This window comes from Topomyia yanbarensis, chromosome 3 (genome assembly GCF_030247195.1).
Source record: "Topomyia yanbarensis strain Yona2022 chromosome 3, ASM3024719v1, whole genome shotgun sequence".
Taxonomy (NCBI): Eukaryota; Metazoa; Arthropoda; class Insecta; order Diptera; family Culicidae; genus Topomyia; species Topomyia yanbarensis.
In genome coordinates this window covers 151,636,811-151,651,910 of record NC_080672.1, presented here as the reverse complement: position 1 = coordinate 151,651,910, position 15,100 = coordinate 151,636,811, and the positions used below count along the sequence as shown (strand labels likewise).

General features: G+C 39.0%; 2 protein-coding genes across 14 annotated transcripts in view; one reads left to right on the top strand and one right to left on the bottom strand.

Annotated features, from left to right (window-relative positions):
• Positions 1–15,100, bottom strand: part of LOC131688555 (fat-like cadherin-related tumor suppressor homolog) — a 690,234-nt gene that overhangs the window by 467,473 nt on the left and 207,661 nt on the right. The window lies entirely within an intron of this gene.
• Positions 6,156–10,174, top strand: LOC131687318 (uncharacterized protein K02A2.6-like). The gene is made up of 2 exons (XM_058971394.1): positions 6,156–6,966; positions 7,014–10,174. Exons 1-2 carry the CDS (start codon positions 6,156–6,158, stop codon positions 10,172–10,174), a joined length of 3,972 nt encoding a protein of 1,323 aa, XP_058827377.1.

Here is a 15,100-nt window from a genome sequence, read left to right as displayed (position 1 = left end):
ATTACATTTCTATATTTTTATTTTGACTTATGGTGCATCAGTCAACCAAATCCAACAAAGCAAAAGTGCTTTATTTTCGACGCAGTTATGAAATAAATGTTTGTACTGAAATAATAATGTAAGTTTCGATAACATTAATCTCGAGTAAAACTTTCGCACCAAGACACCCTCAATACTGTAACGATAGCAGAATCTGCAAAAACTAAACAGTCCAAGTATTGCAATCAAACGAAATGCCTCTATCGACCTAAAAGCGGCGTAATCGTCCGCGAAATTCGAAAGAAATCGATATCGGAGCAGATATCGAAGGATGTCTGGAAGCAAGATGTCAGTCACTGGGTTCTTGCTCCCATATCATTAGAAAGAACAAAAGTAGAGGTCGCTCGCTTGTTAATTTAGTTAATCGCCCAAGCTTTTTGTTTTTGATACACTCAGGTTTTTAACGCGTTTTTTTGCTCGGTTTTTTACAGGTTTTTTACGCGGATTTTTCAATTAAAGCGGTTTTTTACCCGGATTTTCCAATAAACACGGTTTTTTGCGAAAATAGTCCTTTTGAATGCAAAAGACTTAGACTTTTTTCTGAAAAAAAAATTCCAAGTCCTTTTAAATGCAAAGAACTTTGGCAGCTTTAATTTGGCGCGCATTTCGCAATTACCACGGCTTTTGCAAAAAATATTCCCTTTGAATGCAAAAGACCTAGAAGATTTTCGGAAAGATGAAAGAGACGGGTCTGGAAGGCTCCTTATAGCCCGCACCTCAACAATATGGATATTTTCGGAATGGCTTTGAAGAGTAGGTGCAAGAAATTGATCTTTGGCGCCATTTTGAAATCCAAGATGGCGACTTCCGGTTTAGCGAAATTCGTTATGAACCAATAAATATGGATATTTTCGGAATGGTCTTGAAGATTAAGTGCCAGAAATAGATTTTTGACGTCATTTTGAAATCAAAGATGGCGACTTCCGGTTTAGCGAAATTCGCTATAATCCAATCAATATGGGTATTTTCGGAATGGTCTTGACGGGTAGGTGCCAGAAATTTATTTTTGACGCCATTTCGAAATCCAAGATGACGACTTCCGGTTTAGCGAAATTCGATATAACCCAATCAATATGGATATATTCGGAATGGTCTTAAGAAGTCCAGACCCGTCTCTTCCATCTTTCTTCTAAGTTTTTTGCATTCAAAAGGATTCAATATTTTTGCAAAAACCTTGTTAATTGCGAAATCCGTGCAAAAAAATATTCTAAGTCTTTTGCTGAGAGTTTTTTTTACGCGGATTTTCGAATTAACGCGGATTTTTACGCGAATTTTCGAGTTACGCAGTTTTTTACGCTGATTTTCCAATTACCGCGGTTTTTACGCGGATTTTCCAATTAACGCGGTTTTTTACACGGTTTTTTTACGCGGTACGTATCCTTCGCGTAAAAAAACCTGGGTGTAAATATATTTTTGCAAAAAAATTAGTGAATTAGTTGGTATTTTGCTTTTGGCATAATAATATGATCGGGAATTCGGTAGTGTACCTGGCTGAACATTCATGGTTGTTAAATAATGAACTAATGAACATCTTGACAGAAAAGAGCATAGATGTTTTCGTGAAAAGCGTGATGGCTTCTGCAAATGCCAGCTTGATTGCTATATCGCGCTGCATTCGCAACAACAGCTTTTTTTCATAACCTTTTTACCTTATTAGCGTTGAGGTGTGAATATAGAAAGAGTTTTGGGGTTGAGCTACAGTCCGGTATTCTTGCAATATACTTTTGTCACTTTCAGGCGTAATTAGTATACAAGGTCACGTTCACGCTTTATGCACTTTTGAGTCAAGAACAAGTAGAATCCGGGGCTATTCGGACCTAATTAAGCAAATCGCCTAATTGTTAGTTTGAAATCGCAACACACATTTACACAACTTTTTTGCAGCGCTATGCTGCGATTGAAAAATTCTGACCGGCATTTTTTAAATTCTTTTTACAATGGAATTATGTTTACCTATGAACTTTTTAAGCAGCAAAAAAATAAATTGCGTTGATTGGCGCATCATGTATTTTCTTTGTTGTGGCGTAGCAGCAGCTTCCACGAATATGTATAGCAATCAGAAAGTCTTACGATTTCCTGAGAAATCGAGGGGGTCTGAATTACTCCTATGGTCTTTTTAGCCTCGGGTTCCCCTTAGGAAATAAACTAGAAACAAAAGAAAAACGCCATTTTCATAACTATGTTATAGAGAAAAATTGAATAAACACCAAAATTTCTCATTTACATGAAGGGCACAAATCCTAACTTATTAACACTTCTTTTGGCTCTATTTTTGACAGCGCCTTTTCGCAATTAACAACTCGTTAATCTTTTTTGATAGAACAGATATTAAGGAGGGGCAAAATGATCTTTTTTCAGCACAAAGTTTTTTTGGTCCAATTTACGGTCCCAAAAAGCTGGGGTCGATTGGTTACGACCCGGTGTAGTGCATTGCGTTTGAAATTTGCATTGGAATTTGCATGGGAAAACTAATTTTTTACATTTTTAATTTTAGAGACCACAGTTTTTAATGCAGTATGCATCTAATTAATCAAAAGTATAGATCAGGATTTGCCCAACAACTTTGCCTAAGGAAGCATGGTGTTAGAATGTCTCTGAACAAAATTATAACTGTTCAAACTTCGATGTTTCGAATTTAAAATTATATACCGTTTATACCATATGAAATAGCATGCTTCGTAGTATAGATCACCAAAAAATGGCAAATACGATATCTTTTTATATCTTGTAGTTTATTTGTAGTAAAAAGTAGGGTAAGGTGGGGCAAATCCGACCGTTGGGTAAACCCGACCCCCCTCTGTTACCGAAAATCAGAAGCACTACGCGAACTAATATCAATGTTGCCGTGTAGAGCATCGAAAATAATCATAATGGTGGTATGACAGCATTTTATTAGTCTACATTAAGATGCTCATGCGACAAAAAGTGTGTTTTTGAAATTTTTGATTTGACTTTTGTGCATCATTGACTACAGGATATTTCTGTTCTTAAAGTGATTTCATAATAAATGTAAGTGGATTTAAATTCTTTTATTTAAGTCCTACAAAGTGCATAGATGAATTTAGTTCAACCTTTTTCATATATTTTTTAATTGCATCGTAATGAAAAATGACGCGGTGGGGCAAATCCGACATCTAAATATTGGGGTAAATCCGACCGCTTTTTTGCTAAGAATTTTTTCATTTATCATATTGAAATATATTTTTATTGTTATTATTTATTATTTTTATGAAAAATGATTCATAATTACAAACGAAAGACAGAAAAACATGATGGTTATAGTATTCGTCGAGCAATTGCTCCGATGCAAATGGGAATATCATTACGTGCAACTGCTCGTGATTTTAGCATTCCAAGATTGATATTGAACTCCATTTCTTCATGTTACAATTCAATAATACAACATTCATTGATGTATTATTGAAAAACAATAAAATTTGAGTAATATCTGCACTAAATCAAGCAAAAACATAGAGGGTCGGGGTTACCCCACCATTTTTGAAAACAGCAAAAATGAACATTTTTGCATAACGCTTGTATCTCAAGATATTCCAAAGATTTAAATAAAATGCTATATACAAAAAGTTGCCCAGGAGTCTAACCTTTAATTTGGTATATAAAACGACTTGATCCGTTGTAAAATGAGCATTATACAGCCAAAACCATTTACTAGGTCGGATTTGCCTCACCTTACCCTATATATAACTTTTTAACGAGAGAAGCTAGAGTTCGGTATATTAAGACAAATTGTTCTCCTTCAAAATACCTGAAAGTATTTCTTATGTGATTTTAATGAAAAATCAAAAACCATTTTTTATGAAACATTCTGATTTTTTTTGAAAATTTCTATTAAAATGAAAAGTTTACGACAAAGAGTTTCAGGGTCTTCGACAAAGTTTAAAAAAAAAATTCTTCAATTTTCTAGAAGACAGCGAAACTTTATCTCGAACCATTGAAAAGATAATTTTCTATATTTCAAAAAGAAATAGAAACACCCTACCCACTATTTAAAATAATATACAAGTATTGTAAAGTGCAACATTTTATCACGAAAACAAAACTATATTTTTTATATTGTTCACTGTGAAAGTAATTCAAACGTATTACATAGAGTCACTTCATGAAAAACCAAATTTTTAATATAACTTTTTCAGTTTTAATTTTTTTCCAACGTATCCTTCTGATGTTTTTCGAAGCTTTTGAAAACGAACATTTTCGAACATAACAAAAATAGATTATTTCAAGTCAATTTTGTGAAATTTAAAAAAAATATGGCGTTCGCCATTTTTTGCTCAATAACAACTCTAATCATGACCTTATTTATAGTTGAAAAAGAATTATCTTTTGTTTACCCCAATGAATTAAACCCGTTTTTGCCTAAAAAGTCCTCATAACTTTTGAACGAAAATCGTTAGATATGTGGTACCATAAAACAAATTGTTCGCCTGAAAAAAATCTTAAAGTGGTCTGAAGATTACTTCTGTTTTAAATCAATACCGCAAAAGTTATTTGAAGAAAACAGTTTTTCTAAGAAACACCCTAACCTTCGATTTTAAATTTGTTGTAAAATGAAAAGTATGACAGCTAGAGATTACATGTCCTCAGTAAACATTTACAAAATTTGTCGTTCTACAACTTCGCTGAAGGTCGTTAGGCTCTAGCTGGAATGATTAAAAAGTGATTTTTTTTATCTTTGTAAAATTAAAACCACCCTGACTGTTGTTTTAACAAAAAGAAGCGTCTCATAAACTACGAAAGCTTCTTCAAAAACATAATGAGGCTAAGATGCTTAGTTTAAATAAAATTTCAAAATTGCTGCTAAATTTGCATTCTGGACAACTGTGCATAGATAGTCAGACTTGAAACTGAAATAACATAGTAGTTTTTTTTTGTTTTACTGAATTGGTATGTTTGATTCAAAAGCCAAAAAAAAAAAAAACAATTTAGTGGAAAAATTCGATTGGGTTGATCAAACAGCATCGAAAAAATCATCCTTTCAAAATATAATATCAAACGTGTTTTAATAAACTATCTGAACATACCAAATCGATATTACGAAACCTCCTACACCACCGATCCTTTCATCATCTCACTACGTCTATGAAATCGGGTGAATGCTTTTGAATAATTGATCTGAACGTACAAATTTGGTGAAACAAAAAAAAATACGGTGTTATTTCACTATGAAATCTATCTTCCATTGGTACACTGGCAGTGTTGTCAAAAATACTGAGATTTTGCATTCAATTCGAGCTATCTGACTTTAAACAACTTTTTTCTTTGACAAAGTTGTTAGGTATAGTCTGGACTATACATATACGTTATAGTTTGCATTATTCATGTAACTCTTGGGTCTCTAGAAATAGAAGTAGATTTTCCATACAAATTCCAAACACGCCGCTACGCCCGGTCAAAACCAATCGACTCTAAATTCTGCACTGTTGTTTACGACCCCAAATTGAACCAGAAAAGATTTGTGCTGGCTTGATGCGGTCAAGTGTAGGTTTTTCCATACAAATGGCCCCACCCTGACAAATATACGTCCGTATTTGAGAGAAAGATTGTATTTTTTTGATAAAATATTTCGAAGTGTTCAGATTTTGTCGGGAAACAAGCCTTACTATTGCATTATTCTATTTATGTTTATTTTTAGGAGAAATATTCCAACTGTGTATATAATAGGGATTCAATGATTATAGCGTTTTAAAAAAAGATCTATGAACCGCATAATTTTTTTTTCAGTAGTAGACTCACATTAAAGTTCTCGGAAAGCCTTGTGGCGTATCCGACATAAACGCCACCATACTGAACATGAGGGTAACCCTAATAAAATCCAACACATACACATTATCGATTACACATCACACGATACTATATATTGTAAATATATTTTAGTTCTGATAAGACGACCAAACGCGACAGTCTATATCGTCCGAACGAAGCCCGTAAACCCTTCGAACCGTGTACCTACAACTGGTGACCCCGACGTGATTTTCGCGTAAGTCATTCGACCGGTGAATTTATCGACGTACATATCGAGCCGCGAACGCGAAAGTTTCGTTACTTACGGAGAAAAATCGAGAAATTCCGACGCGAACCGCGCGTGTAAAATCGCAATGGCGACAGGTAACAATGGCGAACAGTCCGGCATCGTGAAAGCCGAAAATGATGACGCCAAAGAACCAACGGTTATCGCCAAAATTAACTTCCCGGATTTTGATCCCGATGACATTGAGACCTGGTTCATATGTCTCGAAGCAGCATTTAGCGTGAATTCTATTAAAAACGATAAATTCAAGTTTAATGCAGTGATTGTTGCTCTCGGCTCGCGCGCTAAATTCGTACATTCCGTTATAGCAAGGTGCAATGAAGCCAACGCTAACGATAGGTATGATGTCCTCAAATCTGCCGTAATAGCACATTTCCGACCGTCGGAAACGTTACGTTTGACCAGCCTCCTATCAGGAATATCGCTGGGAGACCAAAAGCCGAGCGTCCTTCTATCTGAGATGCGCCGCTTGGGCGGAGCTGGTTGCACCGACAATGTGCTCTCGAATCTGTGGCTGCGAGCCCTTCCCAACACAGCTCGATCCATAATCGCTGCCATGCCTACGGCCACACTCGACGAGCAAGCAAAAGTAGCTGACAAAATTTTAGAAGCGCCTCGTGAGCAAATCTCTGCTGTACAGCCATTCGAAGCACCAACCACATCGTCAATCGAGCAGAAAATCGAAGCCCTTTCGCGCCGCCTGGATGAAGCACTATCAGGAAATTTTCGTGGACGAGATCGACACAATAGCCGTCCGCGCACTCGTTCATTCAGTCGACGCGATGGAACACCAGCAAGAAGTAAGACGCCACGTCGATGGATTTGCTGGTTTCACTATCGTCACGGTGCGCAAGCTCGAAAGTGCGAGAAGAATAAAGGTGAAAATCCAAATATCAAATGTATTTTTTTCGATGGGAATATCGAGGTCTACACACGACCGAGAGAAGATTAGAGCAAGACGCCAATAAGAATAAACCACCCGCATCTATCAGCGAACCCATCCTCGACCTGAAGACCAGCAGTATCCCGAGCAAATCAGCAAACGTCCAGCGAATTCACATACACGACCTGAAAACGTCAAATCGATACCTCATCGACACCGGAGCAGATATATCTGTCATACCACCCTCAGCAAGAGAACGTCTCAACCCAACTGCATCACACCAGCTTTTCGCCGCTAATGGTACCGCCATTCAGACATACGGCACCAAACGTCTAACCGTAGAACTTGGCCTACGAAGACCATTCGTATGGGTTTTCGTCATCGCTGATGTGAAATCGCCTATCATTGGTGCGGATTTTCTAAAACACTACGATCTACTCGTGGATCTACGGAGAAACAAGTTGATCGATAACACTACCCGATTGGAAATTGAAAACATCAATGCATCATCGGAACCAACTATCACCACGTTCGACACGAATTCACCTTTCGCCGAGATTCTCGCAGAATATCAAGATATCACTATCCTGAATATAAAGCACAAACCAACAACAGCAAGCACCGTGCACCAGATCATCACTACCGGCCAACCTGTATTTTGCCGACCGCGCCGGCTACCTTTGGATAAACTGAAGGAAGCAAAGGCTGAGTTCCAGTTCCTCATTGAACAGGGGATTTGTCAACCCTCAAAAAGCAGCTGGGCCAGCCCGCTGCATTTAGTTAAAAAATCAAATGGCAAGTGGCGACCATGTGGTGATTACCGCAATCTGAATGCCATCACTGTTCCAGATCGGTACCCCGTGCCATACATTCAAGATTTTTCTAGCATCTTACACGGTAAGCAAATATTCTCGTGCATAGATTTACAGCGTGCATACCACCAAATCCCAGTTGCGCCAGATGATATTCCGAAGACAGCAATCACAACCCCTTTTGGGCTTTTTGAGTTTAAATATATGACCTTCGGATTGCGCAATGCAGGTCAAACTCTCCAAAGGCATCTACACGCCATATTAGGTGACCTTGATTTTGTTTATCCCTACATCGACGACCTGTGCATAGCATCAGATAACGTGGACCAACACAAGCAACATCTTCGTACGGTGTTCGAGCGATTGAGACAAAATGGACTTGTCATCAATGCAGCAAAATGCCAGATTGGCAAACCTACCGTTGAGTTTCTGGGCCATCTAATTACGCCGGAGGGAATCAAGCCGACACCCAGCAAAGTGCAAGCCATCCTGGATTTTCCGAGACCAACAATCGCCAAGCAGCTAAAAAGATTCCTCGGTACAATTAATTTTTATAGACGCTTTATCCCACGAGCAGCAGTAAATCAGCAAATTCTGCAGGCAATGATCGCTGGAAATACTCGCAACGACACCACCATCCTTGTGTGGGACGAAGCAGCAAACACAACATTCGAACAATGCAAGCAGGATTTAGCAAATGCAACCCTTCTTGCTCATCCTTCTTCAGAAGCAAAACTAGCCCTGGACGTCGACGCTTCGGGCACAGCCATCGGGGCAGTTTTACACCAGATCACGAAAAATGGCCCTGAACCCCTTGCTTTCTTTTCTCGCAAGTTGAATGAGAGCCAACGGAAAGCCAGCACCTACGACAGAGAGCTGATTGCAATGTATGAAGCCATCAAACATTTTCGAGACACAATACAAGCCCGTGAAGTGTGTGTCTACACAGATCATAAGCCACTTATCACCGCTTTTCATCAGCGCCCTGAGAAGGCAAGCCCAACACAACAACGCCGACTCAGCTTTATTAGTGAGTATACCACAGACATTAGGCATGTATCTGGCGAAGCAAATAAAGTCGCCGACATGCTAAGTCGCATTGACTCTATCACCACTACGGAAGCGATCGATTACGATCGTATGGCTGAGCTCCAGAAATCTGATCCCGAGCTGAAGGAATTTTTACTCAATCCACCAAGCAACACATCGGTAAAGCTGAAGTTACTGAAATCAGCATTAGCATCCACACCAATACACTGCGACGTCTCCACGGAAGCCATCCGCCCGTTCGTGCCGAAGGATTTTCGACGGAGAATTTTGGCCAAACTGCATGGTATATCGCACCCTGGAATTCGTGCTACTACTCGCATCGTCTCGGATCGATTCATTTGGCCTTCGCTTCGCCGTGACTGCAAGCAGTTCGTCACTCATTGTATTCCTTGCCAAAAAACAAAAATTCAACGGCACAACAGAACACCGATATCCAGAATAATCGTGCCAGATACCCGTTTCACACACATCCATATGGATCTCATCGGTCCCCTTCCACCGTCGGAACAAAATATGTATTGTCTCACGATCATCGATAAATTCACACGATGGCCTGAGATAGTACCACTACCGAACATGACAGCTCTCACAGTAGCTCGTGCCTTTATCAACGTTTGGATCGCACGGTTCGGTGTCCCGACAAATGTGACTACTGATTGTGGTAGGCAGTTCGAATCAGAACTGTTTCGCACACTAACAAGGATGCTCGGAATTACACATTTACGTACAACGCCTTATCACCCGCAGGCAAACGGTCAAATTGAGCGAACACACCGTCAGCTCAAATCATCGATCATGTGCCATCAACATTCTCGTTGGACCGAAATTCTTCCCATCGTACTTCTTGGGATCCGGTCGTCGCTGAAGGAGGATCTGCAAGCAACAGCCGCTGAGCTTACATACGGTACATCACTGAGACTGCCAGGTGAATTCTTCATCTCCGACAGCTGTAAAAAACCAACGCCAGAGTTTGTCACCGACCTGAAGGCAACGATGTCAAAACTACGACCAACGCAAACCACCAACCACTCCAACCAGAACGCCTTCGTACAAAAGCACTTGTCTACATGCAGCCATGTCTTTGTGAAGGTGGGAGCTATCAAACCACCCCTTACACAACCCTATGATGGACCATATCGGGTGATTCGCCGAAGGAAAAAAGTTTTCATAGTGGATGTAAACGGTAAGTCCACTGTGATATCGATCGATCGTTTGAAAGCTGCCTTCACACAAGCCGACGAACATCACCTCGATACAAACCAGCCAGAGCCAACAGTAGAGCAGACTGCCTACACAACACGTTCAGGACGTAGAGTGAGAATCCCCCGCCGGTATTGGTAAATCTACGGGGGGAGTGATGTGGCGTATCCGACATAAACGCCACCATACTGAACATGAGGGTAACCCTAATAAAATCCAACACATACACATTATCGATTACACATCACACGATACTATATATTGTAAATATATTTTAGTTCTGATAAGACGACCAAACGCGACAGTCTATATCGTCCGAACGAAGCCCGTAAACCCTTCGAACCGTGTACCTACAGCCTAAACACCAAACAGCCAACTCTCTTCAAGCAAACGTTTTGTATAGGAACACTATTCGATATCATCCTTATTCGATCGCAGGACGGAACTTACCTGTGAAAAGAGAAGAAAAATCAATATTTAATTAGTTGTGAAAGTGGCCTCGGGTTAGAACGAATGGGGGGATTTCATCTTGTCTCTACTTTCCGCATCGTAAGTTCTTTTCCAATTTCGAAAGATAAACTGATCTTTAGGATTTGGGAAATATCAGCTCTGGGCGGTAGTTCAATTTTGTATCCGTCTTGCACCGCTACGCTTAGCATTCATCTCTGCCAATGTAAAAGAGGAAAATCTAAAAATTGAAGATGAGCTTTATCCGGGTTTGTCTGCAACCGAATTGACTGGACCGGTTATCGCAGAATTCATGCTGCCAATTTAATCTAAGCATGCCTATCAGCTGTTGCTATCCGCAGCTAAATTTAGTAAGTGTAAGTGCAGAAGATTTGATGGTGGCCTCAAGTTGGCGGTGGACGGATGTGGTGAATGCGTGACCGGGGCTAGTTGGTGGAGGTTTAATTTTCATTTTCTACCGCTTTGATTTTGGTAGATTTTGCAATATAAAGCACGATACATGAAATGGCAGGCTGTTGGTAACATGTAAGAATTTTAAAAATATTAGATGCATTGTCTCCATTTTTAGAGAAAAAATTATGTGATGAGTGAAAGCCACCAAGGGTTCTTATGAAATGTGCTGATTCTCGTTTCAATAAAACTGTTAATTATTCGATACTTGCCATTATACTTCAGTCTCAACATCTCGGTATTTTGACCTCGACATATACTTCATATCCAAAAGCAAATTTTCAAAATTCTTTGGACGATTGGTCGAAGTAAATATCTCTTGCATTGACGAGATACACAAGAAAAAGATTCTCTTAGTTTTGAATGAATTCCAGAAATGAAAATATTTGATGACTATATTTCCACTGTAAATAGTACCGGCAACTTGTCCCACGTACGTCACCGCCAAGCTTATATTTTATAAAAAGGATTTCAAAAATTGCTTTCGTTTGTGGATATGAGTAATATTCATATGGATGCTGAAAGCTCTTTTCACGCACTTTCGAAAATATAATCATTCAGGGAGTAGATTTAAAATCTTTGCTCTAACACAAAATGTGTAAAATTGAATAAAATTACATAGTATGCTCGAATACACAGAATCGCTCACAACTTCTACAAAACAAAATATTTTGAAACAAAAACATATTGCATAATGTGTTTCACATTGTTTGAGGTACACAACGAGAATCACCGCTATAAGTCTAATGGAAACGGAGAAAAGAGGATTCCGCCAACTTACCCCAATCGCCAACTAGCCCCGGACTCACCTATTTATGTTTAACACTGTTTTACACTGTAAAAATTCAGCATATCTGCTATCGACAGGATAATTCGCTTTTAATTTTTACCACCCTCACGATATGATGGATTTCACATTCAAGTCTCGTTAGACTTAATCATCTCCAATCATATTACGACTTTCTCACGAACTACATCAATAAACTCCGAACTATAAGAAATGTAATTAACTTCTCCTCTGGGACATTGTAATAAAGCTAGTCAACATCACGCAGCACCCACGGCAGTACGAGAAGCAATCGACCGCGATAAACAGAAACTTTACGACCCTTTTTGAGACGTCAAGACGCTTACATATCAACTCTCTTTCATAGCCTCCCTTCCCACCTATCCCTAATCGTACCAGTCCCGTTCGGGTGTTGGCAGTCGCAATACCGAACCTGCCAGCAAATTGAAGAGTTGACAACCTCAAGGAGCCCGCAACATAAAAATTGCTCTACTTATACCATCGGTAACCCTGTCGTTTGCTACGCCACTCAACAGACAAACCCAGCGCAGAGCATAGGAACGTGCCTCAGTGGCAAATGTATGATTTTCCGTTCTATTCGACTGACTAGCCAAGTCGCCTTCTTGAGATGAGTTTGTCTAGCTTGACTCATTGCTGCCGTGAGGCAACCGACCAGTTAGTACGGAATAACTACATCGTCATCAGAGGAAAGGATCAGCTAGCCTAAGGCAATTGTTTAATTCCAACCGCTCGCCCATTCGTCCAGAGGATTTCATCCAACAAAGCACCACGGGAACAGCGCACAGTGTTTCCGAAAACGCAAAAACATGATCGAAATTGTTTTGATCTCGAAAAGTTGATTTTGAGCTCTTGGTATTTAGCAAAGTTTGTACATAAAATATTTCCATTTTATAAGAGTGTCCCCCTCAAGCAGAGAAAAAAAAATTTGTTTGCTCATTTATAAAAATAAAAAAACAATCAGCCAGTTTTTTTTAAATTCGTTTATAGAGGCTTTAACCTCATGGTCGTTCGCCTCTTTTCGTGTTAGGTAATTCTCTTTAACCTTCCAGAAGTCGCGCCAGTACACTGAGTGCACGCTAAAATCTAGCGAAATCGTTTCAGCGCACCAGCGACTGCTGGTTTAGTGGGCCATTTGCGCGACTACCGGAGGGTTAAAAATTTTCTAACCCTATGTGCGGGGTTGGGAATCGAACCCCGTTGAGCTGCGTACAAGGTAATCGATTTACCAACTACGCTATGCCCATCCCCCCATTTTTAAATATAACTGAAAAAGCAATTTTTTAATTTTTTAAAAATGAGATTTTGTCCGCCACAAGGTACACAGTTTTTATGATGAAAGTTTATTGAAATTTCTTACATCTGTTCAGATATCGAATGTTTTCTCTCAAAAAGCAACATTTTGGAATAAAATAACTTTTCAATCCGCAAATTTTCGCAGCAAAACAAAATTCATATGCATCTGTAAAGCAAACGCTTTAAAATCCAAGGATAACCATTTGTCGCATGCTGTCTCTTGCATGCTCTATTTAGAAACACTGAGCAGCGGAAACTGTCTCAACCGAAAGCATGCACGATATAGTGGTAAAAAAAGTTTCTCGCACGATATTTTTTGTGATAAATAGGGGAACCCGGGGCTACTCGGACCTACCTAAGCACCCAATGTGAAAGAATTCATCGGTCTAGAGTCCTAATTGTTAGTTTGAGTTCATGGCAGCGCTTGGTGATGATTTGCAAAACCTTACGTTTTTTCCATCCTTTTAAAATGTAGTGGTAATTCGGACCTCCATACGGGGCAATTCAGACCGACATTTTTTTGCGAAGGAATTATGTCTACCTATGAAATATTTATTGGAGAAACTCCCTAATCTGGTTGGTCCAAGCCAATTGGTGCGTCATGTATTTTCTTTGCTGTGGCGTGTGCAAAAATATGTGCGTAGCCGCAAGCCGCTGAACGGTGGTCAATGGAATAGTGGGTCCGAATAGCCCTGTGCGCTCATTCCTCACAAAAGTGGTGGGCGTCTTGAAAATATCTGTGTTTTCACCCAAAAAAACATCATTCCATAAAATAGGAGCCTCAACCTTTCTAAAACACTTACCTGTTATTTTCTTCACTTTTATTTGATGCTTTAATCACGGTTTTGCCATTATAATGATTTTTGTTTTGAGGATGGCAAAAAATGAAACACGTTGTATCTCCTTTGTAAAAAACCAACAAAAAAATAGATTCAATTGTCCAAATTAAAGTTTTGGAATAGCGGTTCCACGAATGTATACGACAGTCAAAAAGTCTAACGATTTCTGGGAAATCGAAAGAGTTTGAATTACACCCACGGTCTTAATAGCTCCCGGTTCCCCTAGTCAAAAAAGCAGAAAATGGCTATTTTTGACTATTCTGTTGATTATTACAAACTAAGTTAGCGTAAACAAAGGTTAAATAAGTAAACTCGACGCGATAAGCAACAAATACACCTTTTTACATACTGTTTATCGAAAAAACTTTGTCCATTCAATGAAATAGTGAAAATGCTAATATTTTCGGGTGATTTGTACCAATGGTTCTGGTTGTAATTTTAATTTTAATATTAATTTAATTTTTTTTGTTTTTACTTATATTTTCAAAATCCGGTTGGTGCATTATCATACGAGAAGCTTTTTTGACCAGTTTAATACACAATATATACGCTATGCGCTCGCTTACGTGGCATTCGTTTCGCATTGCAGTTAAGTCGCCGATGGCAGCCCGTGGTTTTCCCTAGTGACTATAATGGAGCAAACGACTGCACTCGCAGCACACGAACCAGCCAAACAACAAAGAGACGACCGAAGACGCGAAGAAATGAGTTCTGATTCTCATTCCACATAATTACAACTGGTGCGTGGTAAAGTGACATCTTTCCGGATTTCCATTTTGAACAAGGCGGAACAATCTCTGCCTCGTGATATTGGATTTTTGAGGAGCAATATGGTAAAGAATCTCTGAGAAGACCTACTGGATTGCAAGCATTTATCGCATAAACTACGTCATCGGGAATTCATCCAAATGTTATGCGATTGTTGTGTTTGTGACTGGCGCCAGACAAAAAATTATTTGTATTACTTCACTGTTACCTTTCTCAATTGTGTTTAGAATTGAGATTTTCTATCTTCCATCTTTCATCATTATATCTCAATTTTCTCGATATGTATCGCATGTATTATTTTACCTATATTTTTATAGTGGTTGAATCTATTAGCAGAGGCGCCGTGTTTCGTTTGGGTATTGATTTAAATTATTTGTATTATTTATAAAAAAATTACCATATTTAACTATATACATATAACTTCCTTGACCTGATTCAAAG